General features: G+C 51.3%; 1 protein-coding gene across 1 annotated transcript in view; it reads left to right on the forward strand.

Annotated features, from left to right (window-relative positions):
- LOC106890683 (astrotactin-2) overlaps positions 1-27849 on the forward strand; it is a gene marked incomplete at its 3' end in the record, with an annotated part of 200502 nt that overhangs the window by 124055 nt on the left and 48598 nt on the right. The window contains exons 6-9 of the mRNA XM_014946679.1: positions 5404-5571; positions 16472-16556; positions 16715-16789; positions 17228-17365. Of these exons, the coding sequence (XP_014802165.1) occupies positions 5404-5571; positions 16472-16556; positions 16715-16789; positions 17228-17365 (466 nt within the window). The remainder of the gene's footprint in view (positions 1-5403; positions 5572-16471; positions 16557-16714; positions 16790-17227; positions 17366-27849) is intronic.

A 27849-nucleotide genomic window follows, 5' to 3' on the forward strand; every position in this document is an offset into this window, starting at 1 on the left:
ATTAAAATGTAACCCTGCTCCTCCCACGGGAAAGATGCTTCTAGTCTGAGCTGTAATTACATACAGATTTGTATCATTAATTTGCTTCTGCTTTGCCAGAGCAAAGGAGCCCTGGCAGGATTGACAGCCTTTCCAAGGGCTGGGGGTCCCCGGGTTTGATCCTCGGCGGGTTGGGGAGCGCTGGCGTGAGCAGCCCACGTGTGGGATGTAGTTCGTCTGCTGAAAATACATCCCTGGTTCAAGCACTGTCTGTGATATAAACTACACACTTCGCTGGGTGGAAGAGTGAATGAAAAGCGTCTCTGTGAGCTTTAGTTGTTTTAAAAACTTGCCATCCTAACTTAGGCATTTCATCGTGTTCAAGAGAGAAACCATTTGACGTGGATACCCTGAATTTTCTCCTGGTGGGATGCTATCCCTGCTTTCGTCTTGTTCAAGAGAGAAACCATTTGATAAGCAAGATGACGTGGATACCCTGAATTTTCTCCTGGTGGGATGCTATCCCTGGTTTCAATTTAGAAAGAAAGAATTAAGACTTTGACTTTGAAGAATTTATTGTAAGATTTCCAAGTTTTGCGCTGAGCGGGCGCGGGGTGGTAAAGCTGAGCACTGCCTGGGTCTGGGGGTGTGATCCTGCACCAAGCCTGGTCTCCTGGCTTAGGTCAGTGTGTGTGTCTCCTGGGAATCCAACATGCATCCTGGGAATCTGGCTGGCTCTTCTGCATTTTCTCCAAGAAAGTTAAGAATAGAATCATTCAGGTTGGAAAAGATCCTTGGGATCATCGAGTCCAACCATCAATCCTACTCTACAAAGTTTTCCTCTACACCATATTCCCCAAAAACGCATCTAAACGACTCTTAGCAGAGGTTTTCATTCCCTGGGAGCGGGACAGGAGGGTGAGAGCTGATCAATGGGAAGAGCCGATAGGGGAGGAGTTGTCTCTTTGAGGAATGTTCTTTTAAGTTTAACAAAGGGGAAAAAAAAAAAAAAGAGAAGAGTTCCCTAAAGAAATCAAATAAGTTTATTCTTTGTACCTATAGAATGGAACAAGAGAGAGAATCTATCCTCTAGCATTTAAAAAAAATTCTATAACAGGATTATAATTGTATGATAGTATAGGGATGGGTACATTAATAGCAACCCATAGTATGACCTCCCGTGGCTTTCCAACAGAAAATTCTAATTTTAGATGAAAGGGAGTTTCATTGGCCACAATACAGCGAATGGACCAAAGAGGACAAAAAGAGCAGAGGGAGGAAGAAATAGAAATTCTTCAAAAAAATTATTTTTTGATCTCTTCCCTTGAAAACAAGAGAGAGAGAGAAAGGAAAAGCCAAACCCTTTTGGCTGCCTTTTGGATGCTTTGTTCTTTTCCCTTGTTAGATATATCTTCTGAGCTGTTTTATCCTGTTGTGTTCTGGAAAATGATATTTGAAATGTCAAAACTTCAAGCCTCTTTTGTCAAGGCTTAAGCAGTTCCACTGAACTTTGAAGGAGACCCCAGCATGAGAGACATGAACTTTTGATGCTGCCTTAACTGATCGGGCTTTGATCAGCGTTGGGGAAGGAAGGCGGGGGGGAAAACACACAAACGCAAAAACCCAAACAAATCAGTCCCCTGATGTGCTGGTGGACCTTGTGGAGCTGGGAGGTGGTTGTGTAGCTGTGTACTGGTGTTCTCCATGGCACTGCAATGCTACTCGTAAAGCCAACAGCGCTTGAGGGACGTGTCCTACAACGGGGGTTCCCGGGAGGTGGTGGTGGTGGGTGGAGAGCTGCTGTGTTGTTACTGTATTCTCTTGTTTGGTTGATGGTTGTTTTACCCTGAGACCTAAATGTCTCTGTTTAAGGGGGGTTTCACCAAGCTTTTGAGTGGGAAGCTCAAAATTTGTGTTGAGGACGCCTGGGAGGGGCCAGGGTTAGCAGTAGAGGACAGCAGGGTGGAGGGTCTCTGCTGGGATCTGCTCCCTGGGGTCCACAGGTAGCGGCTGTAGTTGGGCTTCAGGCTGGGTGTGGGGGTGATTCGGGGGCTTTTTGAGGTCCTCAAAGCAGGTTTTCAGAGGGTGATTGGGAGTGGGATCTACTCATGGTGTGAGCCCCTCAGATTCCCTGTCACCTCCCATCTGTCCTCCTTGATTTCCCTCCGTTGAGAGACTGAGCATTGGTGAAAACAAGCCTGGCTGATGTTCTCAGCAAGCTAAAGACGTTTGAAACTGCTCCTGCTTAGAAAATGTTTGTTCTCGGTAGTTTCTAAAAGGATTTGATACTCAACCTGCCCTTTCAGGGCTTTTCAAGATGGTTTTGATAAGTGCGTGCTGGTGACTTTTGAAAACTGTTTTCTCTGTGTGGATTCTTTGAAAATAAAGAGAAAAAATGTGTGAAAAGGCTTTGAAATCTTCAGAATTTTAGCTTTCAAAATATTTGTAAAACGCCTTTTCCTGTTATTTTTTTGCCAGGCAAGCTATAAAGGGATCAAGGTTGGGATGTTTGTTTGTTTGTATTTTCAATGGGAGTGAAGGTGACGAGAGTGGCTGTGAACATCCCCAAAAATCTTACCCAGCTGAGCTGCAAGACACTCAGCTTCAAAGGTGTGAGAAGTTTCCTTGCTGGAAGTTGTCCTCTCTCTCCTAGGAAGGAAGGAAAGTGTTTACAATTAACTGAAAGCTTTAATTTCTCCAAGTTTGGTCAGTTTTTTTTCTTGGACTGGAGTAGAAAAACCTTGATTTTACACTGAACTTGAATTTGGGGATTTTGAATTCAAATGTTTTTTTTTTCTTCTTTTATTTTATTTTTTTTAAAACTTTTGCTATTGGGGATGATTTCTCAGACTTACTGAAATCAAAAGAAGTAATTAATCTTGAAAATACCAGGACTTTTCTATTTTATTTAAGTTACTGTTGCATTATATTTGGGAAGGTCTTTCTCTGTACAGAATATGGTGAGGCTTGATCAATTTGCGAATGCTTTCAAGCTGCCCAAATTTGTGGTTTTATATGGACACCTGACTTCTGCTGAAAGAGGTGCCATTAGCTCCTGGCCAGGTGTCACATTTTGGTGTTGATTTAGGAGGTGCCTTCCATAAGCAGATAGTTTTGGGGGTTTTATACTTGTAAAAGCAAACTTTCATCATCCAAAGAAGATGAAAATTTAGCAGCAAGGCCATGAATGTGCTTCTTCCTCTGAGAAGAGCTCAGCAGGAGGGGCTGGTGGGGAGCTCCAGAGGTCACCCCTCCATCACCCACCCTGACCATGGGGTCTCCTCCGTGTAGCAGCTCCTGGACCAGGATGCTCTGCCAGCTCGAGTCACCTTCGTCTTTATGAATACTAATTGTATGACTGTTTTATGTCTGATTTGCTCCTGTCCCTTCCAGGCTGGCTGTATTTTAACTAGAAGTGGGGTTCATTAAATAGGGATTTAATCGAGAGCTGGTGGTTTTGCTCTTTGGTCTTTGGGTGCGGAGGGAGTTGTCTGTAGCGGAGCCTCCAAATGTGCTTACGTGCTTCCCAGGGCTTCTTCTTTATTAGGGAACTACAAAAGTAAGGAAGAAGGCAAGATTGACAGGTTACTACATAGACACCTACACGTAAACAGTAAACACTCCCCCTGGGTTCATGATGCACTTCTGTTTGGTAAAATAAACCCGCAATAGTTATCCTTGGTATTTAAAGCTATCTTCCAATATTCATGGCAAAGAATGGTAATTAGAAATAAAATGACGTGGCTCTAAGGTACTTCTTTGTGCTCAGCTTTTCCATGCTTTCTGCTGGTGCCGTGGAGTTTAGCCGGCAATTTACTGCTGCCGTGTGTCTGATTGAGATGTATCCCGCAGCCCCGGTGATGCGGGCTCCTGCCTCGCTGTGTCTCCAGAGCAGCTGGATCCTGGATGTCTAATTTTCCTTTGCTTGAACAGTCAGTAGCTTGGCAGCCTCCGTTGGCTTTGAGTGTGGAGACGCGCCTGTGAATATGTTTCTGGTGTATAAACTGTGGAAGTGTAGAAGATTTGAATTCATGTGAAATTAGGGCCCGGATTTGTACGGTGCTGAGATCTCAGGATGCCTGAAAATGGGGTTGCTCACTGGAATATTTGACTTCAAGCTTTGCTTTTTTTTCACCTCTACATGGATAATGCGGCAGGGGATGAGGTTTAGAAGGGCTCCTTCTTGCTAAAGCGCCAGTGATTCTCTTCAAAAGGAAATCAGGAGTTTGTATTCAAGCAGGTTGATGTGAGGTGGTTCCTCCTATAGCTTTTGTTGTCCTGCTTTTTTAATCTCTTGGCTTTCCTTGAGCTAAGATCTTGTGCAGTGCTTAGGAAAATGATGTCCCAGCCCTTTACTAAGTGAAACAAGCCCTAAAGTTTCATGAAAACACACCCTGGATCTATAGACTTGCCATCCTTGGGTGATGGCTAAGAAGGATTTGAATCTTCAGGTAGTGGTTGCAAATTTTGCTCGTGTTGGCAAGTCCTAGCACTCAGTGGAAGGATGGCTGTGAGTTCCTGGGCTACCATGGCAGTTCCCCTTTGAAGGTTTCTTCTCCCCTCTTTTTAGAGGCTTTCACCCTGGTAACTTTTGCAAAACACCACTTAGTGGCAGAGGTTCTTTGGCTCCCCTCTGATCTGTGCGGCGCTATTATGGAGGCAGTCTTATAATCAATGTAATTGAAGATCAGAGTTAATGAGGACCTCTGTGCCTGCAAAATCCCCCAAGCGATGCTGGGCCTCAGATGTTAGATAAGGAAATGATTGGGCTGAACTGAAAATCTATTTGGCTAATTAGATGATGCATATTCCCAGGTGCCAGTGGGGAAAAAATGCATTTCACAAAATAAAGAAACGTAAGGTTTTGTAAGAAAAGATTTTTGGCAGGAATTCGCTTCTGACTCTCAGGAGGGAGAGGGTAAGGGAGTGTCTCTGATACGAGGCTGCTCCAACAAGGAGTTGTGTGTTGGGCCAGTTCTCTCACCTTCAACTAAAGAGGTGAGGTGGGAACGTGCTGCTGCTGCCCCTCCATGCCCTGACCTGGCATCCAGGTGTCTCACGGACACCACCTGCATCAGCTGGGGCAGTGATGCTCCAGATCAGAGGAGTTCCATTGGTCCATATTTCTGCAGGGGTCTGGGAATCAAATCCAGCGTCTTGTGATGGATGGGGCAGGGGAGTGTCTGGGCAGAGGAGTGTCCCAGCTGGTGGGCCACTTGTTGGGACACGTTTCTGTGGAGAGGAATGGTCAAATGAAGTTCTTTGGGTCCGAGTGTTGGTGACCTCGGTATTATTTTACTGATCTCAGCTTTGCAGCAGCTCCTGAAGAGTAGGATGTTCTGGTGTTGGGCAAAAATACATGGGTTTTTTTTTTTTCTTTTTCCTTTTTACACCCTCCTAACACACTCCTTTCCCACCCCCCAGGCAGCAGCTTCGTTGTGAGCGAAGGGAGCTACTTGGACATCTCCGACTGGCTTAACCCAGCCAAGCTGTCCCTCTACTATCAGATCAATGCCACATCCCCCTGGGTGAGAGACCTCTGTGGACAGAGGACCACTGATGCCTGTGAACAGCTGTGTGACCAAGAGACAGGTAAGGAAGTGCGAAGACCTTGGAAAGCTTGGAGATGTGAGGGTGAAGGTTTGTCTTTGGGTATTTTGATGCCTGCTGAGCTCACCTCACTTTAGCCTGGTGTTTAGGGATGGAAGACCAAGAGGTTCCAGCAGGGTCACACAGTGCTGATCCCCACCAGCAAAGTAGAAAGAAGGTGGGCACAAGGATGGGGAGTTGAAATGGTGGACTTATCAGTTCTTTGGTGTGGCAGCTGCAGGCACGTGGACTTTATCTGCTTCTGAGTTGTGCTATTTTGTTGTCCAGTCTGGAAGACCTACCCATGAGCTTGGCCCATCTCCATCCCTTTTAGTTTTTGACCATCCTGCCACGGTGCACCAGATTTCCCATTCGTGCTTCTGGCTGATGGTCACCTCGATCACATCTCCGACCCTTCCTCGTGGAGTTGCAGAATCTGCCATCTGTCCTCAGCTGTAAATGACCTTTTTGCTGAGCGTGTTCTGCTGGAACACGCTGCTGTGGGGCAGCAGCTAGTTCTGCTGGAACTCTGAAATGTGGGGCTGGGCAAAGGAGAAGTGTCACCTTTCCCTTCTGGGTGACAAAGGGGGATCTGGAGTGTGTGGGGAGCCAGGAACACAGAAACAGCAAATGTGCAACAAATGAAGGAAGGTATGGGGGCTACGTGGGTGGGAGATAAGTATGTGACCCCAGCCAACAGCTAGGCCTCAGGAGGTGACATCTCCTCAGCTGGTGTGGGTGACAGGACCTTGCACGGGAAGGTGGTTTGGGGACTGTGCTGTGTTTATGTGATGTGGGATGTGTGCCCTCTGCAGCAGTGAGCATCACTGCTGCTCCCCAGTGCCTCCCCTCGGGTGGGATGCCCTCTTGGTGGGATGGAGACAAGAGGCCCTGTTGCTCCTGGCATGGTCTTCAGCTGAAGAGCGTGCAAACCCCCTGTCTCCTCACAGAGATGTGCCGTTCCCAGTTACCCCAGCTCTCCTGTGAGCCACTTCCCTCCTCTCCTGGTAGTGAGCTTCTTCACCATGTGCTTGTGTGTGAGACTTGTGGCTGGGAGGAGGGATGTTGGTTTCTGATTTTGCTGGGGGTTTTGAAGAAGGTTGGCTCACAGAGGAGAAGGCTTTTTCTAAGCTTCCCACTGCCATGGACTGTCCTGTTAATACGTTAATAATAAGAAATTCTCCAGTCGTGAGCGCACTGTGGGTTGGTGGGGGTAACCCTGGTTTCATCCCTCCCTGCTCAGCTGAGATCCATATAATGAACTTGGGTCTCAAAAGCTCATTTTCCTGCTCAAGACAATGTTGTCTTCTTAGCATTCCTCTTCCTCAAAGCTTGTCTACACAGCAGCTCTGGCAGGCATCGCTGCAGCAGAATAATTACTCTGGATGAATTCCCCGTGTAGACAAGCCCTGGACATCACCTACAGTCCCAAGGAGGGCTGGGAGGTGGCAGCAGCCACCTCAGCAGATGGAGATGGGGCAGGAGGAGGCTCTTCTCATCCAGATGTCACGGAGCAGAAGGATGGTTTCAGGCATCGGCGAAATGCAGCCACCTCAGCGGGGAGAGGTCTGATGTCTTCCAGGGGAGCAGGAGGGAAAAAGCCCTGCCTCCAGCAGAAACCGTGGGGAGACCGTATGGAGACAGACTGTGACTCCCCCGTTGGAAGAGCCCTGTGGCTCTGCTCGCCCACCCCACGCCGTCCTTGGCACCGAGCAGGGCTGGTTCCATCCTCCATGGCCTCAGCTGTGAGGAACGGCTGTTTTCCCCTGCTGGCCCAGCTGCTGCCCCCCCCGTGTCCCCAGCTCACCGGAGCAGCTTGTTGCTCTCGTTGGATGCCCCACGCTTGAGCAGAATGTGTCAGATCTCGTTTGCAGGGAAGGGAGCGATGCTCGTTAGCCCAGGAGGTGCTCTGCTCCAGCACCACGCTGGATCCTAACCTCGCCAGCTGCTCTGCTGGGCCACGGAGATGCTGGGAGGGCTGGAGCCCCTCTGCTGTGAGGACAGGCTGAGAGAGTTGGGGGGGTTCAGCCTGGAGAAGAGAAGGCTCCAGGAAGACCTTAGAGCCCCTTCCAGTCCCTAAAGGGGCTCCAGGAAAGATGGGAGGGACTCTGGATCAGGGAGGAGAGCCATAGGACGAGGGGGAAGGGTTTTAAACTGAAAGAGCGGAGATTTCGATTAGATATTAGGGAGAAATTGTTCACTCTGAGGGTGGTGAGAGCCTGGCCCAGGTTGCCCAGAGAAGCTGTGGCTGCCCCATCCCTGGAGGGGTTCAAGGCCAGGCTGGATGGGGCTTAGAGCAACCTGGTGTGGTGGGAGGTGTCCCTGCCCAGGGCAGGGGTTTGGAACTGGCTGGTCTTTAAGGTCCCTTCCAACCCAAACCATTCTATGATTCTATGATTCTGCAGCTCCCATCCCCAATTCCCATCCTCCCGGCTGTGCCCGTGATGGGAGGTGAGGGCAGAGCAGCCTTGATCTCAACCTTCAGGCTCCTCACCCAAAATGTCCATCAGCTTCTTCCCTCTCTCTCCAGCCTGGGAGCTTCCACATGAATAAAGGAAAAGCTTTCTCCTGTCCGTACCGGTTGGATCCTCAAGAGCAGAGTGGGACTGGCCAGTGGGGCTGCTGATTTTCAGAGCCTAAATCTAAGACCTCCCCTAAGAGGTCCAAACTTCACAAGAGCTGAGCAACCACCCACTGAAAATTAGGCCTTTGGAAGTCACTTCTTGACCCCCTGCTCCAGGACATAGCCCCAAGCACCAGTTGTGGTCACCACCATTGACCAGCCTTCGGCCGGTGAGAAGTTTGCATGCTGGGCTGGGAGCAGAGCGTAACTCCATGATACACTGCATGTATTTTTAGATTTATTTTTATTAATGTCATTCTATTTTTAAGGGTGATTTATTTTTATCACCACGAGAGAGGCAAGCTGGTCGTTTTACTAGGGGACATAAATCCTGCCTAGATTTCAACCTTTTCAGGTCAGGGATTTTATCATCTCTATGAGCATCCCAAGGGATGGGTGCTGGGGGTTTCCCCTGCCCTCTGTCCTCTCGGACTGGGTGAAGCATCCATGAGGAGGATGGACTGAGGTTTGTCCTGTCTGGAGGATGAAGGTTGAAGGTTTCTCCTGTGAAGAGCATCAGTGACAGCCTTGAGGTCCTCCAGCACGTTCACAGCTAATCTGAACTTCAGCCTTCCCCCTTGGAGCACAGCCTTGTCCCCAAGTGTCCTTGTTCCAGGGTTTAGGCAGAGCTCTGTGGCACATTGGGACAGAGGCCCCCAGGTCATGTATGCTCTGTCTGGTGACACTCAAGCTCTTACCCCTTCCCAGCACTGAAGACCTCTTGTGAGCTGGAGTTCTAGATCAGATCTGTCCATGGGATGTGCTGACTCACGACTCCAGCCACCAAGTGCTACTTCAGTGTGAATAATAATCCGCACTGAAAAGCGAGGCTCTGAAACACTGGGAAATGCCAAAATACATTTTGCTTGCCTGACCTTAATTTGCCCTCCCTTGTGTCTTTGCCGTGTGACTCACTCTTTAATTAAATGATTGCTGCCCTCCTGACAAATTTCAAACCCGCGTTGCAAAGCACTGGCACATCAGAGCCTTTCAGAGGGAGCACCAACATCTGCACACGAGCAAAATGTCATCTTTCTCCTTCCCCTCTGCCGTGGAAACGGCCGAGTTCTTTGGTCTGACATGACTGCACGTACTTTAAATAACTGGATGCTGCTGAGCATCTTTCCCCTGCAGATATTACACGGTGGCCGTGCCCCAGATGCCACGTCGGATGGGACAGGAACCTCTCGGGGGTCAGGATGCGGTCCTCAGCTGAAGATGCTCAGCCAAAATGCTGCATCCTCTTGGCAGGTGCTGACTGTGCAGGAAGGGGGAAGGTTCGTCGTCCTCTGGGACTTACAGTCAGCTCTCCTCTCCCTCAGGGTTTCGCACAGATGTGGAGCATGTCCTTCGTACCGCTCACTGCGATGCCTCTACAGAAAATCCAGGAGCGCTGCTTTTCCCCCTGGCCTCCCTTCCCAGCCCCCGGTAACGCTCATGAGAGCATCCGTTTTTCGGCGGCGTATGCAAATTCTGATTTGTGAGCACAATTACCTGCTTTGTATGCACAAAACCCATTCACTTCCACATTCGGCGGGCACCGCTTAAGAGACCTGCTGGAGAATCGGTCCCTTAGGGCCAAATGCTGGAAAAAACAGCCTCTGATTTTGTGCTGTCAGGCTTGCCGGAGCGGTGGCATAAAGGAGATGGATGGCTACCTTGATTAGCAGGTGCAAATGCGTTGAATTTTTTCCCCCCCATCTATAAATCAGGTGCTTCTCCATTGAAATTCTCTCCTTTGCATCCGCAATTGATGGTAACCCCCCCCTCCCCAAAGCAATAGTCACAGGCTCGGGAGGACCAAATGAGATGTGGTAGCCAAGGGTCTTTTCTGGAAATTGGCAGGAGTTAAAAAAATAAATAAAAAGGTTTCCATCATTTTCCAAATGGGCTAGATTGTCACCAGAGCTGCAGATGGTGTTCCTGTCCGGGTAGGACAGGGGTCTTGCGGGCAGGAGACAGATGAAAGTCATTTTTAAACAAAGCCCATTTTTTAAAGGCAACCTGTTAAGGGGATTTGGAGGTTGCAGAGCAGAGCATGTAAATCAGGAGATGACCCACCTTGGCGAGAGTATCTTTGTATTTATGAAAACAGCCGTTTTCTCCCCTAGTTCAATTTAATATCATGCAGCTTTTGTGCACATCAAGTAATATTTGTTTGTTCTCGTGCACTTGTGCTATTTTCGCTGTTGGAGGATCCCAGTGTCTTTATTGACTTAGACTTTTATAAGATGAGGTTCTGTCTCTCTAAGGTACGTAGTTTAATAACTTGGTCAAAAACCATGTAATATACGATTTCTTTTCCTGTGGCGGCACAGCTTGCCTGGTGCACCAAGTAGGGCAGGAGGCAGTTAACTCCCAAGCTAATTTAGCTTGGGGCTGAAGTGTTATACATAAACAGCAATCAAAATGCATGCCTGCAAGGGGGCTGAGTTAAGGTTATCTGTGCTGTCTTTACACTCTCATTTTCTGCCATTAGAGTGTTTAATCCTGCAGCTGCTAATGTTCTTGTAATGGCATTTCTGTGCTTGTCTAAAGACCACGGAGAAGGGGAGGCGGGGGGGGGAAGAGGAATGAGGTTTGCTGTTTTCTCCCTGGCTTGACCCGTCCCACCAGTGCTGCAGGAGGTGGCTTCTCGCCCCACCGTGGTCACTCTGGGACAGTTGTCACCCCAGAAGATGACAACCATGGGATGGCAGAGCACCCTTGGTCCAGCCTCCAGACCTCTTGGTGTTTCCTTGCATCAGCCGTGCACGTGTGCCCAGGGAGAGCTTCCTCGGTGGCTGAGCAGATGATAATGAGCATAAAATCCATGCAGAGCGCAAATCCAGACGGAATCCTTGCAAGTTAAGCTTACGCTTAAGTGCTGTGATGGATCTGGGTGAAGAGGGTGACTTGCAGCGGGGGGAGAGGAGGAATAACTGTCAAGTTAATCCAGGTTTTCCCTCCGTACTCCGTGCCAGGTTGGCCAGGCAGGAGCCACCTTCCCCGTCTCATTCCTCGAGAGCTAAACTGCTTTAAGTGGAATTGAATTGCTCGTCAGGATGCAGCAGAGACTCGGGTTCAGAAAGTGCCATTCCTGAAGGCCAGGGACAGCAGATAGCAAGGGTGAGAAGAGAAGGTTTTCAGAGAGCTTCACTGGGAGCTAGTGCTGCCACCATGGTTGGTGGAGGAGCCTCAGCTGGGGCCAAGCCCTGCTTGAGGAGCAGCTCTCTGAAGACGCTTCACTTGTTCATCAAAGCTGAGAATGTAATGAACTGTTAAGACCCGTGTTCATCTGTTCCCTGAGTTTCATTTTCTCCAAATCTCTTTCTCAGAAGAGGCCCTGGCTCTGCCGTCCCACAGGGGCACAGCAAGCTTTAAGGAAGGGTTTTATTGCAGGCTTTTTTTGACTTTCCTCTCATCTGTACCTCGACCAACGGGAAATCCTGGCTCCCACCCTTGTCTGGACGTGTATCTTGCCCCATTCTTGTCATCACATTCCTGGGAACCGCTTCCCCCAGGGGACCAGCAGCGTGGCACCCAAGTGGCCACCATATGCTGCCACTGAGGCTGGCATGGGGAGCTGCCAGCAGATCATTTGGTGCTTTATTTTTATTTTATTTTATTTTATTTTGGCCATACCGCAGGCAGAGAAACTCCTGTCTGGAGGAGGACGTGGTGGCTGAGATCTCTGGTGTGGTTCCTAGGGTTTGTGTTTCCATGGTAGGGTGATGGGGGGAGGGCTGGCAGCAAGGAGGGATGCTGCTGTGGGGGGTCATTGATACCTCCCGAGGGGTTGTCACAGCTCTGGGGTGGGCTGCAAGGGTGCAGCCAGGTCTGCCTGCACGCAGGTTGCAGGAGGCAGGGGGGGAGATGAGCCAAGGCAGTGAGCATCACACATGGTTTGGAGATGGTGGACAGGACCACTGGACCACGGTGTCCCCCAGAGTTAGCCCCACAGCATCCTCTGCCACCAAGGATCCGCAATGGGGAGGAAGAACAGGTTGTGAGAGATGGCCATGGGGTCACAGCGTGAGCTTGGGGTGGCTGAAGGACACGGGGTTTGATTCACCCTCCTCAAACTTTCTGCGGATGCTGGATGAAGAGGTGGTTTCTCTGCCAGGAGCTCAGAAACCTTTCACAAAGGATAAATCGATGCGGGGCTTCCTCTGGACGTGGACGGGACTCTGAGGCCTCAACAGCTTCATTATGGGAGGTTGGTGGCCATGGCCATTGGAGGGATGAGGTGACTTGTGTCAATATGTTGGTGGCTTGTACCATGCAGCTGGTGCTCAGGGCTTCTGCTGCTGGTCCTGGGCATTGCCTTGCAAGGGACCTACTGGGGGACAGCAGACCTGGGGGCAGCATGGGGTGTCCCGTATGGTGGCAGGAGGCAGCCCATGAGCCCAACATGGGAACACCCAGGTCCTCGATGTCCCCGTGTGGTCTCCTGGGCAGCAGCTCTTGCTGTGGGCAGTGGTGACAAGGGGACATGGCCCTTGCTGAGCACCAAGCTGGTGGCAAGGACAGCAGTGCCCGGGTGGGAGATGCCATTTGCATCTGCCTTTGCTCCTGGCCAGGGGAGTCGGGCCACACAGCTCAAGCTGCTGATGGGGGCCGAGGCTTTGCATCCCTGTGGCAGGGAAGGAGGGGGGACATCCCAGTCCTCCCTCCTCGGAGCAGGCTGGTAACCCTGGAGATGGCTCTGTGCTCACCCAGAAGAGAGGGCCTTTGTGCTGAACACTGGAGCAGTCAGGGCTGGCGGGGCATCAGTCGCCGTATTCAACGGGTGCCTCTGTTTGCCAAAAAATGCTTGGGCCTTGGCTTGTCCACCCTGTGCCCACCTCCCTCTGCAGACCCTTTCTCCTCCCGTGGATGGAAGGAGGAGAAGAGGTGGTGTTGGAGGGCAGCTGCGGGGACACCAGCCGGGATGGGGATGGAGGAAGAGGGGCTGGGCTGGGGAAGAGGGGCTGCCGCTTCCCGGCTGGAAAAGGGGAGAGGGGAACAGGGAAGGGTGGAGAGCTGTGGGTGCTGCTGCCTTCCCATGGCCTCAGCCCTCCTACATAGCTGTCTGTGTCACGAGAATAATGCACATGTTTTCTGAGCCTCTTGCTGGAGCCGTGGTGTTGCATTTTCTGGTTTGTGCACCTTCTCTCTGCAGTGGCAGAGGTGTTCTGTTAAATAACACACTGGACATATGGGACCTCCAGAGCTGAGCATCAGGATGCACTCTCACTAAAACTGAGCGAGCAGTGATCCCTCCTTTTGTTATAACAGCTCAAAATTTGCCGTGGATTATCCTGCCCGATTTGTGGGTTTAGAATCCGAAGGAAGAGGAAGGAAGGTCCCTGTGTTTTCATCTGGGGCAGGGTGCGGGGTGGTGGAGGTGGAAGTAGGATGCTCATCACAGGGGTTTGTAGATCCTGATTCCTTTGTCCTCCCACCACAGCCCCAACGCAGGACCTGGGGACATTGTGTCTGGCTTCAGGAGAGGTTATTTGTCAAACTTGGCTATTTTAGTCGACTCTGGCTTTAAGCTCAGGTTGAATCTTAACTTAGCCCAAGCGATGCTGAGCAGATACCTTCACTCGTCTCAGAAGCACGTGGGATTTAGCAGCTCTGAACAAGGGCCTTGTTTTGGCTTTTGATGGTTTGGGTTTTTTTCTTAACGGCATCTTGAAATCCCTTTAGAAAATGCACTTAACCTAAAGAGGAGTCAGAGGTAACAAGAACCCCGATTCCTGCCGCTCTGGGGACTTTACCAGGTGTTTCTTGCTGTGTGATCAGTCCTGCTCCTCTGGCTGGGGCTGCCTCAGCGTTGCACCCAGGGAGGTTGGGGACAGGCTGAAAATAGCAGAGTAGCTCAGGAGGCTGAAAAAGGAGAGTGGATGCTGTCAGGGAGAGAGCAAAAGATGAAAACCTGTAGGAGCACAGCAGGTTCTGCTGAGGTTTTTTTTTGGAAACCCCACCTAATTGCCTGTTCGTGGTTCTAGGTACAGAAATAGCTCCCAAACCATCTGGAGATGGAGTCCCCGCTCCTCCAGCAGAATGCCATCCTGAGCTGGGAGAATTCCTGTCTAATTTCTAAAACTCTGCCCAAAGCGTGCAGATCTCTCTGGGAAAGCAGGTCCTGAGTGGTCCTGGTGAGGGGCAGGTCCCTGCAGTCCCCGTGCCCTGGGTAGCTTTCCCTGGTGTCCCACCAGATCTCCTCCCCAGCCGGCACCGCCGCTTGCCCTCTCGCTTACTGAAATAAACCTCCCAATAAAGCTCCCAATAAAGCCTCAAGCACCGGCCGTAGCTGTTGAAACTCCGGGATTGGAGTCGATAAAATCAATATTTCTGCAGGTTGATGGAGTTTCTCCGCCCGACGCCAAACTGGTGGAGCAGTAAACAAACCGGCAGACAAAATAAAACCCTCCTGCGTCGCGGGGAAGGGGTTTCACCACCCGGCACCTCCAGCCGTGGATAAAGAGGGAGGCATTTGGGCTGTTGGATGCCAACCTCTGGGGGTGGTTTTTTCCTTCCTTGCTCTAATTTCTGTGGCAGAAGCTGAGCGCGAGCCGGTGCCCCAAGACTCCCAGCTCTGCTTCGCAAGCACTTTGAGCCGTCTCTCATTTGCAGAGCATATATTTGTTGTGTAATAAGCGCCAGGAATTAATGATCCACGGCAGGGCTGGGGAAACTTGCGTACTAAGCACCCAAGGAAAAAAAATAACTTTTCCTTTTTTTAAAATCACTGATGGAGCCATTAGGACCCGTGTTTTCTTGCAAGGAAACCGCCCCAGCCCCCCGGGCACGGCTGAGCCGGAGCAGGGGCTAGAGCCGCCGTCTCTTTCCCAACTCCTTCCCTTTGGAGAAGCAATGTTCCTGCCGCTCCCGTTATGAATCATGAGGTTAGCAGCTTTTGACAGATCATAAATCAGTGCTTCGAAGTCGCTAGGACAAATCCCAGGACATTTAATCTTTAATATTAGACGTGTTTAAGGCAGTGAATATTTCATGAAGGTGCTGTTGCATTTTAGCACATCATTAGCCGTCTCTTTCTTTTTTCCCCCCCCTTTTTTCCCTTTTTTTTTTTTTGCCGCCGCCTCCCCCTTTCCAGGCGGCTCTTCCGTAAAAATCTCAGTGGTTGAGCCCCCCTCTCTCTCTCCCTCCTGACAATAAAGCTCTTTACTGTAATCCCTGCGAGGCATTTTAAGGACTTGCTTGAGATCCCGATGAGCACGCAGGTACCTGCCAGTCTGCATTACCCCGTGATGGGGGGGACCCCCCTGCCCCCAGCATCCTCTCCAGGCCCCCACCTCTGCTGGTGTTTACGGCTCAGCCTGCCCTGCCCTCGGGCACGATGGGGAGAGAAAAGGAGGGGTGGAAAAAAAAAAAGAAAAAATCCATCGGCGGGAGCTTGTAACAGAAACTCCACGTGCAAATCCAATTAATCTTTTGATTTTGCTGGTTTTTGCTCCGGGTTATGTATTTCTACCAAACATGGAATCAATTTGGGCCAAGCGCAGTCGGGTTTCTGGTGCAGGAAATGTCTTCTCCTGTTGTTAAAAGGGTGTAACAGGGTGAGCCAGCACCCAGAGAGCGAAGGGGAGCAGGGATGAGACCCCCTCAGCTGCGGGACAGGGGCATGGCATGGCCACTGCCCACGGAGGATGGAGGTAGGAGGTTTCTGCATCCTCCTGTGGGAGTTTGGGATGCAGGAGACTCTGCCATCCCATCACCGTGTGAGGTGGCAGGAGCAGGGGTGGGAAGGGAAGGTGGCCTGGATGGGTCAAGAGCATTTCCCCACCTGGGAGGTGCACGGAGGGGGACACTGGCTGTCCTCACACGAGGTCACGATCCCTGCTATGGGGTGAACCTCTGGCCCCAGAGCAGCCCCTCTACCAGGGACAGGGCTCAGCAGGACAGGGCAGGGGCTGGATCCTGTGGGGAGCATGAGGTGTTCTTGGAGGCCATCAGGAAGAGGGTTGCTGAGCCGGGGGAACTGCAGAGCTGCACAGAACACAGGTTAAGGACAGACCTTTTGCATCCTGAAATCCCATCCCTACCCACCATGGGTGCTACATCATGTAACCTCCTCCGGAAGAGCTACATGTCTCTTGCAGCTTTCTACATCTCTTTCATCTCCTCCTCTGCATCTCCTGGAGGTTTCAGAAGAGCCCAATGTGCTCCAAATCCACGTCAGGGACCAGGAATGGCCATGAACTAGCAGAGGTGGGGAGGATGGCCCGACACCATGGCTCCTGATGTGCCTCTGGGGCAGAGAGGTATCTCATCTCCCCCTTTTCTCTTTAGGAGAGTGCAGCTGCCACGAAGGCTACGCCCCAGACCCCGTCCATCGCCACTTGTGTGTACGCAGCGACTGGGGACACAGCGAAGGGTGAGTGGTGATATGATGGTTTGCTCTCTCTGGGCTCCTGCGTTGGTGAGGACCCCAGTTCTCCTCCCCACCGGCCATCACCAGCACCAAAGACCAGGTTGTGCTGCTTTCCCTGCCGTGTGATGTGCCACAGATGTTCTTTCACCCTTTTACCTCAGGCCGTGGCCCTACACGACACTCGAGCGGGGATATGACCTGGTCACAGGAGAGCAAGCACCGGAGAAGATCCTCAGGTGAGTCAAAGGAGTGTTCAGCTTGGCCATCTGGGAGGGGAGAGCTGGTGAGGACATCCCAGCAGATGCTGCCTCTTGGTCAGTCCTGGCTGTCTTCTTCTGCTGGCTGGGGGACACCAGTGTCATTTGTCTTTGACAGACCTGAAGGCTTTGCCCATATTCTGCAGGAGGGGGAAGGGTTTCCGTCTTGTCCCCTTGGCTGGACCCAGCTCAGCAGAAGCAAGACCGGTGCATGCATAAAGTCATGCTGAACCAAAAAGAAGAGCTTGACTCTCCACACATTCTCCCTGTCACAGAACTAGCTATTCCTCTCTCATTTGGATCTCAGGTCCCATGGTGCCACCACTGCTCTGCCTTCTAAGTGGTCAGGTGCAATTAGAGGGCCACCATTTGCTGTGGACACTGCGTTCTTGCATGACACATTTGTCCTTATTCCAGGTCCACCTACAGTTTGGGTCAAGGCCTGTGGCTGCCTGTCAGTAAGAGTTTCGTGGTGCCCCCCGTGGAGCTTTCCATCAATCCTCTCGCCAGCTGCAAGACAGATGTTCTGGTGACGGAAGATCCAGCAGATGTCAGGTAGGAAGCAGATTTCTCGTTTTCACTCACGCTTGAGTGACTACACTGCTCTTTAAATTGTTATCGAGGATGCAGTAATTTCTATGATGATAAGTTTGATTAATTTTCTGTCAATAAGAAATCTGATGTGATAGCTCTCTGGGCTTTTTTTGGTCCTGATGGGTCTAGGCCAGGCTTTTGTATATAGCTCTGAAGTCTGCCAATCCAGGCAGGTAAATTGGCATGAATCTCTGGCAAGGTAATTTTAAAAGTGGCTTAAATCTAACGTTAGATTGTGTAGCTTAAATTGATGCATTTACCAGTATGGAGGTGCTGTCATGTTTCAGAAACTCATACATATATCACATCCACCCAGGCCTGGAGAGTCTTCTGTGCTGCTCATGGAGGGCCGAGGTCAGACCCCGGTGAAAGGCCGTGTTGCTTGTCCATTTTTTCTACAACTAGGGTTTTTTTTTTCCTTCCTTGAATTCAGAAAAGGCACAGATATTTCTCTGGCTCCCCCATTTTGGCCAGTTTGTGTTTTAATCATATGTCATTGGACTTGTGACAGTCTAGTTCAGGAGTGGGACCTAAGAGGGCATTGCAGGAGGGGAATTGCCCTGGTGGAAGGAGAGGCTCTTTGCTGGGAGACCAGGCTGTGGGTGGGAAAAGGGGGGGTCCCGTGGAGAAGGAACCACATGAAACGGTTGTCCTCTGTGCCCCAGATGGAAAGGGAGCAGCAGCCTCTGCTTTGGAGGAGAGCGGTGGTGGTGATTGTCCTCCTCTGCCTGGTTTACAAGGGTTTAACTGTAAACTACAAGGGGTTTAACCCTTTAATTCCTAAGGTATTCAGCGTGTATTCCCCTCTCCCCCATTAAATTAAGGTTGAACCTGTGATCGTTGGGTGCCAGGGAGACTCCGTGATCCCTCTCTCCCTTCTTGCTGCCTTCTCCCATTGACTCAACACAACTTTCCTGACCTACTAGTTCCTGTCTGTTGTGAATCACCTTCCTGGGCACCAGCAGGATCCTTGTCTCTCCCAGTCCCTTCTGTTTTATCTTTTCCCAGAGCAATGGGATGGTGGATTTCCATTCTTCTGTCCCGTCATCATGAGTTTTGGCAGGGCTGTGGTTGGAGTAAGTGCCTGCAAAACCTCTGGCAGAGCCAGCACTGGCAGCCAAGAGGTCCTCACTTCCAAGAGTGTTTTTATTGCTAATTAGTGCTTGTTCCCTCTCCTGCAAAAAGAGATGGATGGTACATATCTATCACAATTCGGCTCTCTGAGGGGCATTGTTTTCCTTGTCTGCAGAAGACTACTGTTTTCCATTTGAGAAGGGGAAGGGTCGCCTTCTTGTAACGTTAACATTTTTCAAGCCCAAATACCAGGAGAACATTATTTCTTTCTTGCCTCCTCTCATCTTCATTAGAAGTACCTTAGCAAAGCCTAAGGAAGCTTGCACTCTCCTCCAGCACAGTCATTGTCTCTGGGCTCTGATCCTTGTGGAGGAATCTCGGGATGGATGAACACCAGGCAGGAGGAGGGGAGGGTCCTGGCACAGAGGCTGTTGCCTCCTTCCCTCATAAATGAAACCTGGCCTGAGAATTCCAGGTATAAATATTGGAGTGACCCAGGTAGAATAAGGGAGGCGAGTTCATGGCGCTTGTATCTTACATACAGGAGATGCTAAATTATTAAAACTTTAATAAACGTAATAATAAATATTTGATGTTGAATTATGGAAGGTTTCACAGATACAGTGAAAACCGAAAAGCGATTTATTATTTCTGCATCAGAACTTAAAACACTTCTCAAAGGGGGCTCGGGCTGCTTGCTCGGGGTCCCGAGCACCCTGGGGTGGGTGGAATCCAAGGTGATGCCACTCAAGTGGAGCGTGGTGGTTCGGGGGAGCTAATACGAGGGCTGCTGGCAGTGAGAGGGGATGCTGCTTGTTGGTGTTCACGAGCATCGTGTTGGCCCATCTCTGAGAACCTCCTCTGAGGTTCTTGGGTGCTTTCATGAGCAAGAAAGGTACTTTTAGAGCAGTTTATCTTGCAGCCTCTTTGCTTTGTCCCCTCTGGCCTAAGACAAGTGGTGGTAGCTTCTCCAGGGAGCAGTAATGCAGCAGTTTTGGTGGTTCAGATGTTCGGATGGTGACCCGTAACATCAGACCTACCATCGGAGGTGAACACGTGCTGTCCATTGTGTAGATGTTCACACACAGCCATCCCTCTGCCCGGGGAAGGACCTGTTCCTCGGGCTGTGGGAGCGTGGTGACACTGCTGTCCCTCCATGCTGGCAGCTCCTGCAGCACCTGAGCTCTAAGACCATCACGTCCCCGTGCCAGGGGGCAGATCCTGGGCTGTATTCCACCAGCTGCAACACGGCCACGTCTCCGCACCCGGAGTGCCCTGCTTGCTGTCCTGTAACACTGTGATGGCAGCTCAGTCCTGTCTTTCTTCTGTGGCTTTAATAACGAGCGTGCTGCATTCCTCCAGACCTTTCATTAGTCTGACACCTTTTGGCTCCGGGGTCGCTCGTCTTGAAGAGTTTAATGGAGGGAAATTGCAGAAAGCCTGGTTTGGAGAAAACAAGTGATGAAGTCTTTACAACTCCCAGGGTTAAAGGTTCGAACGTGGCCTTGTGTTTTTATGAAGATGCTTGAGGCTGCAGAAGGGGGAGGTGGGGCTCTGCCTTCCAGCAGCTCTCCGGAGAAATACCAACTCCCTGCTGCTGCTTCTCGGGGTGTTTCACCACCGAGGGGTGCAGCAAGCTCCACCACAGGGCTTTGGTGGATGGGAACGAAGGGCCCAAACCTCCTCCTGCTGCTGCAGCCAAGGTGTTAGAGAAACATCCTACAGGCAGGAGCCAAAAGGTCTTTGTGCAAACATCCCACCAGGGATGCTCCCACATGTGCTGGGGCGTGAGTGGGGACAGGTCTTTGCATGCAGAACTCGGTGGTGGAGGGTTTAGGGCTGTGCATCATAAATTAAGCATGAGGGTGCTTAAAGTTAATGAAACTTATATGTATAATTTATCAGTAACCATATTGAGCATCCCCTCCTCGACCCCAGAGTCTGATCCTCTGTACGGCGATGGCGTTGGTCACACGGCTGGGATCGTGCGATGTCTTTGCTGGTGAGACATCGGCCAGCAGTGCTTTGGGGCTCTCCCCGTGCTGGGAAGCCACTGGCTTGGACTGGAGGCCGCGTCCCAGGCTGGGCAGTGGCACATCCCCTGCCAGGACAAGAAATACCTGCCCGTCCCACCTTGGCTGGCTTGTCTTCAAGACTCCCCATTGCTCCCATCCCTCTCTCTTTTCTCTAATTCTCCCATAACCTGGTGATAAACACAGTAGTCTTATTTTTTTTTTTTTTTAAAACAAATTACTCTGAGGTGTTTAATCCTTCTGCTGGCTGTCCCTGGATGCCTTGCTGTCTCTTTTTAGCTCTGTAGGAGGTACCGCTTGTCCTGTGGGACCAGGAATCCCTATAATAGAGCAGGTTACACTGCTCTGCCCTGTTGGCAGCTCACGGGGAGGATCTGCACCCGCAGCCCCTGGGTCCCACCACCGTCAGCACCGAGCATCCCTGTGGGGGATAACAAAAGCATCCCTTGGGGCACAGCCGTCTGCAGGGGACCAAAAGGGGAGACAACCCGGGGGACAGAGCACGGCGCTGGCAAACGCCTGGTGGTCCAGGTTCCTCATGCCACCTGCTCTGCAGAAAAGTTGATAATTTCTGGTGAGCAGCGATAAATCAGAGGCACGAGCCTCAGCTGCCGCCTGACATGACATATAGCTCTATCGTTATGGCAACCATAGAAACAAATAAAATCCTTGCCTTCGCTTGACAAGCCTTTGAGATGTCCTGATGGAGAGACAAGTGTTCAGCAGCAGAATGAATTCTCTTGAACTTGCTGTTGATTCATCTTCGTTTTGCTCCCAAGTGAGCCCCTTTGCTCTCTGAATTCTTTGCCAAAGTGCAATCAACTCGATTTTTTTTTTATTTTTTTTTTTATTTTACTTGTTTGTTATTTTATTTTCAGTTCTCTCCGCGGCAGAGAGCTCTGCTCCCCAGCTCTGTGCCCACGTGCATCCCGTCTCGTGTCGAGGACAGGAGCTGGGCTTTTGCTCCCTGCCGGTGGCTTTCCCTGGCTCAGCCCTGCCGTGTCCTCGTGCCACCACCGCTGCCCCAGGCTTACAGGGGGTTTGCAGTGATTTTTTGCAGGGGTTTTGCGGTGATGTTGATATTTGTGATATTGCGAGTCGGTGCTGAGCGCTGTGGCGTGAGGCTCCCGTGGAGCGGAGGAGGATGAAAAGCAAAGTAGATGATGAGAAAGGCAAAGGGAGGCTGGGCCAGGAGAGGGGAAGGAGCTTTGCAGCAGCAGAGCTTGTCTGCCCCATGACTTACAGCCTTGTGCCTTGTCTGCAGGAGCACAGGATAACGGGTGCTGCTGCAGATGAGCACCACTGAGGCTCAGGAGTGGGTCTGGGCTGGTCCCTCTTGGGCAGGATGCTGGTGGGGAATCATAGAATGGTTAGAGATAGAAGGGACCTTAAAGATCATCCAGTTCCAACCCCCCTGCCATGGGCAGGGACACCTCCCACTAGAGCAGGTTGCTCCAAGCCCCATCCAGCCTGGCCTTGAGCCCCTCCAGGGATGGGGCCCCGCAACTTCCCTGGACAACCGGCTCCAGTGTCTCACCACCCTCACAGGAAAGAATTACTTTCTGGTGTCTAATCTAAATCTCCCCTCTTCCAGTTTAAAACCATTAGCCCTCATCCTGTTGACAGGAATGGGCAGGAGAGGGCACCCTGCCTGCTCTTCTTGCCATTTGGTGCAGGAGACGTCGTAGAAACTTAGTCTTTTTTCCCCCCTTTCCTGTCTCCCGCAGCAGGGCGGGCTGTGATTTCTGGGTGCTCGATGCTGGAGGGAACCTCAGGCAGGAGGTGAAGGGAGAGGAAAAACCCCGTTTTCGGGGTTTCCAGGGAGCTGCCAGCAGAGGTTCTTGCTCTTTTGGTGCCAACGAAGCGGCGGTGAGCGGCCATCAGCAGGTTTCCTGTGATGAATGGGCGGCTTCACAGGATGGAGCAAATTGATCATCGCATCATCTGGCACAACTTACTCATTTCTGCAAAAGCGGGCAATTCATTACCGCGTGCATCGCAGAGACACCGTCGTTCCTGCAGATAACATCCCTGCTGCTCTGGCCTGGGCTCCTTATCGCCCCAACACGCCGTCATCTCACAAAAAAGTCGTGGAGAAGCAGTTTGCAGTGCTCAACGTGGGGATAACAGCAGCCTTTGGCCTCATCCTCTGGAGGGAGAGGAGAGATGCTTTTGCAGAGAGGCAGGCACCAGCCTGTCTGTCAACTCAGCACCATCCTGGCTGCTCACTGGGATTTTTCCTGCTCCCTGCCCTCCCGCTTTGATTTATGAGAGCAGGTTAGAAGAGTCAGGTATGTCTCCCTTGGCTACGTGGTGACTAAATGGTGATGGAACCTTGCGGCAGCCACTGAAGGATGTGAGCAGCAAAATGAGAGGGATTACGGGAGAGGTGAGGTGAAATAGGGGCAGAGAGGGAAGTGGGGAAAAAAATCCCCAAACTTGAGCTGAAATCGCCCAGGGAGTATCTAGGGTGGCTCAGAATCGAAACGTGGGTCACCCAGCACCTCTGGGAGGGTGCAGGGACCTCACTGCATTTTTGAGGTGTTGCTGCTGGGCTGAAAAACTGCACAGAAAATGATCGACCCCCTTAGGGGCAGTGGATGTAAATTTGGACCTGGCTCGTAGGCAAATCCATCACAGGGAGCACCAGCAGCAGCTACGAGTTTGGCAGCTGAGCGATTGCTGTTCCTCTCGTCCATGGAGCCGCAGAGCCCAGGAGGGAAAAACAACCCAACAAGCGAACAGATTTTGTTGATATATTTATTGAAACAATTAAAAAAAAAACCTCCCGACAGCTGCCAAATATGTAAATGCCGTCTCACACCCAGAATGATTCCTCCTAGTGTTTCTGGGATCTCCCATCACAGAGTAGGGTTTGGCATTGGATTCTGCAGCTGCCCCTGATGCCAGATCTGCTACCGGTAGCTGTGTGTCCCTCCAGCCAACCACCTGGGGACACGACATCCATCCATCCATCCATCTACCCAGCCACCTGGGGACACAACATCCAACTGTCCATCCCAACCACCTGGGGACACAACATCCATCCATCCATCCATCCATCCATCCATCCATCCATCCACCACCCAACCTGCTCCATCCCTGGTGGAGCAGCGTCCTATGGCACTGGGACAAGCAGCAAGAACAGAGGGTTTGGAGGGCAAAACGGGCTCTAAAATACTGTGCTGATATGTGGTGCGTTAGCAGGAAGGGTGATGCAAGGAGATGAAATCAGACCTTGGGTTTCTTCAGTAAAAGGAGTTCTCCCATCCCTGTTTGATGGTGTTATTTGTTTTTATGTCCCCTGCCTTTGCTTGCTGTTGAGCATTGGCCGGAGCTTTGTAGCTTTGTGCTTTGTAGCTGCCTGTTCAAAGCCCAGTGGCCTCTCTGTTTATACAGCCTGTCTGTACTATTTTTCTCAAATTACACTTTTTTTCCCTCCCTATTTAAGTTTTTTTTCGATTCTGAGCCACCCTAGATAGAACAGAACAGAACCAGACAGAACCAGGGGAAAAGGGTCCCGTTCAGCTTTCACCCCGGGGTCGGGCCAGCAAACCGGGACGGCCACGCTCTCTGAAGACAAATGAAGTTAATTAGTTTCAGCTCCTGCTCCTGAGCAGCCGGGGCCCGGGTGCTATTTCGGCTGCAGTGGACTCGGTACGGTGCCCTGCCGCCACGGCTGCTGCCCCGGGGGGGTTTGCTTCGCTCTGGGATGTCACTCCGGCTCTTGGGGTGATTTATTAGGACAAAATGCCCTCTGTTCCTCCCGCCAGCCTTGGGAGCCATCGCTGCAGCACTTCCCAGAGTAACTTTGCTCAGGCCGTGCTGGTCCTTGTCATTCCTGGCAGTTTCCAGATGCTCTGCAGGCTCCCCCGTACCCCTGACCTGCAGGCAAAGGAGCAAAAGCAACTCCAAATGAAGTTAGAAGGACTGAAAAGCTCAGCACGTGGTTTAGAGACAGAATTGGTGTTGCAGAGGGCAGGGGACTGTGTGCCTTGTCTGGCGTTGCCCGTTGGCTCCGAAAACCCTTCCGTGCTTTGCCACAGCTGGACCAGACCCCACATCCACTGCACATCATCTGCCCTTGGTCTCCTCTTTGCTCAGGTTTGGCATCGTTGCCCCTTTTCTTTTTTTATTTGAGTTTATTTGCTGCTTGCTCAGCTCCTCCTTTTCCCATTTAGATGTTTATAAATACCTGCCCCATCTTTCTCCGCTCTCCCAAAATAGGGCTGCTGGCTACAGAGTGAAAAGCAAAAGCTTTCTCTACTTTTTCTTGCTGCTCTATGTTTAAAGCCCCGGGGGGGCGCGGGGGGTGGTGATGCTTTCCTGGCACTACGCTGGAGTGCATTAAGCAGAATGTGGGTTTTTTTTGAGGGACTAATTCAAAGAGCAGCGTAAAGCTGGAGAGGTTTGGAAGGAGAGCTGGGGAGCGAGCAGGATTTAAAAAAAAAAAAAAGAATCAAGAAAATTAGGTGAAGTCTTGCAAAATATAAATAAATAAATAAAAATCCCACCTTGGGAATTGCCCTGCTTTCACTGCCTGAAGAATTACTGTGCCATAATCAATTCAGCTCTAGACATTTCCTGCGGTGTTTTTGATATAATGAGGTGCTATTGGCTGCAACCAAGTGCCTTTTATCACAACGCAGATGGGTGCAGTTGGGGACCTGGTGGCACGGCGTGCTGCAGGCTGGGCCAGGCTTGGGGCTGGGCTCCAGTGGGGCTGGAGGTGGCTGGGAGGGAGGGATGGGGATGAGGGTCTTGATGGACCACAAGGTCTCTACGTATTCATCTAGCTCTACGTATTCATCCTCCTCTGGAGGATATGCATGTGTCTGGTATTGAGCAGGTTTTGGAGGAGAGGTGTGTGAGGGGGTGAAGAGCCCCCAGTTGTATCTAGGGCAGGTTCAGGTCTGTTGGTATCACGACTGGATGGATTTTGAGGGAGAACATATTCATGTCTCCTGCAACTAGGCTCAGGGCTGGGCTCCGGGAGGGCTGGAGGTGGCTGGGAGGAAGGGATGGGGATGAGGGTCTTGATGGACCACAAGGTCTGTACGTATTCAGTACATATTCATCTAGCTCGTGGTTCCCCTCCTCTGGAGGAAATGCACGTGCCTGGTGTTGAGCAGGTTTTGGAGGAGAGGTGTGTGAGGGGATGAAGGTCTTGATGGACCACAAGGTCTGTACATATTCATCTAGCTCGTGGTTCCCCTCCTCTGGAGGAAATGCACGTGCCTGGTGTTGAGCAGGTTTTGGAGGAGAGGTGTGTGAGGGGGTGAAGAGCCCCCAGTTGCATCTAGAGCAGGTTCAGGTCTGTTGGTATCACGACTGGATGGGTTTTGAGGGAGAACATATTTGTGTCTCCTGCAACCAGGCTCAGGGCTGGGCTCCGGCAGGACTGGAGGTGGCTGGGAGGAAGGGATGGGGATGAGGGTCTTGATGGACCACAAGGTCTCTACGTATTCATCTAGCTCTACGTATTCATCCTCCTCTGGAGGATATGCATGTGTCTGGTATTGAGCAGGTTTTGGAGGAGAGGTGTGTGAGGGGGTGAAGAGCCCCCAGTTGTATCTAGGGCAGGTTCAGGTCTGTTGGTATCACGACTGGATGGATTTTGAGGGAGAACATATTCATGTCTCCTGCAACTAGGCTCAGGGCTGGGCTCCGGGAGGGTGAGGGAGTGAAGAGCCCCCAGTTGCATCTAGGGCAGGTTCAGGTCTGTTGGTATCACGACTGGATGGATTTTGAGGGAGAACATATTCATGTCTCCTGCAACTAGGCTCAGGGCTGGGCTCCGGGAGGGCTGGAGGTGGCTGGGAGGAAGGGATGGGGATGAGGGTCTTGATGGACCACAAGGTCTGTACGTATTCATCTAGCTCGTGGTTCCCCTCCTCTGGAGGAAATGCATGTCTGGTGTTGAGCAGGCTTTGGAGGAGAGGTGTGTGAGGGGGTGAAGAGCCCCCCGTTGCATCTAGAGCAAGTTCAGGTCCATTGGTATCACAACTGGATGGTTTTTTGGGGAGAACATATTCATGTCTCCTGCAACTGGGTGTTGCACACTGGGGTTGGTCCCAGGCATCCCATAGCCAGGTCGTTCGTGTCTGGTGTTGAGCAGGCTTTGGAGGAGAGGTGTGTGAGGGGGTGAAGAGCCCCCCGTTGCATCTAGAGCAAGTTCAGGTTGAGGGTTTTGGTGGACCTCAATGTCTGTACATATTCATCTAGCTCATGATTCTCCTCCTCTGGAGGAAATGCACGTGTCTGGTATTGAGCAGGCTTTGGAGGAGAGGTATGTGAGGGAGTGAAGAGCCCCCAGTTGCATCTAGGGCAGGTTCAGGTCTGTTGGTATCACGACTGGATGGATTTTGAGGGAGAACATATTCATGTCTCCTGCAAACAGGCTCGAGGCTGGGCTCCGGGAGGGCTGGAGGTGGCTGGGAGGGAGGAATGGGGTTGAGGGTTTTGGTGGACCTCAATGTCTGTACATATTCATCTAGCTCATGATTCTCCTCCTCTGGAGGAAATGCACGTGTCTGGTATTGAGCAGGCTTTGGAGGAGAGGTATGTGAGGGAGTGAAGAGCCCCCAGTTGCATCTAGGGCAGGTTCAGGTCTGTTGGTATCACGACTGGATGGATTTTGAGGGAGAACATATTCATGTCTCCTGCAAACAGGCTCGAGGCTGGGCTCCGGGAGGGCTGGAGGTGGCTGGGAGGGAGGAATGGGGTTGAGGGTTTTGGTGGACCTCAATGTCTGTACATATTCATCTAGCTCATGATTCTCCTCCTCTGGAGGAAATGCACGTGTCTGGTATTGAGCAGGCTTTGGAGGAGAGGTATATGAAAGGGTGAAAAGCCCCCAGTTGCATCTAGAGCAGGTTCAGGTCCGTTTGCCTCATGACTGGATGGTTTTTGGGGGAGAACATATTCATGTCTCCTGCAACCAGGTGTTGCACACTGGGGTTGGTCCCAGGCATCCCATAGCCAGGTTGTTTGGTGCCAGTCACTGTTATTTCACACTGCAGTGTCCCCCAGTGCTCACCCTCCCGGCTGGTGGCCCTGCCATGGGCTGTCCCCCTGTCACTGCCTCGCCACGTCCATCCACCCCAGCCCTGCCCCTGCCCTGCTGCGGGGCTGAGCTCCTCGGGAGCCACGCTGAACCCAGCAGCACACAATTAAACACCAGCTAATACTTCCCTGCTACTGCGGAGGGCTTAAAATGACATAAATGAAGAAGCTGAGAATTAAGGCAGGATACTGTGTAAATATGCACTGAGCTTTTGTGGTGAGAAGTCTCTTTATTCAGTTCAGTCCACATTTCCTCTTTTTTTTTTTTTTTTT

Source organism: Calidris pugnax, unplaced genomic scaffold (assembly GCF_001431845.1).
Source record: "Calidris pugnax isolate Ruff unplaced genomic scaffold, ASM143184v1 scaffold22, whole genome shotgun sequence".
In the NCBI taxonomy this organism is placed as follows: domain Eukaryota; kingdom Metazoa; phylum Chordata; class Aves; order Charadriiformes; family Scolopacidae; genus Calidris; species Calidris pugnax.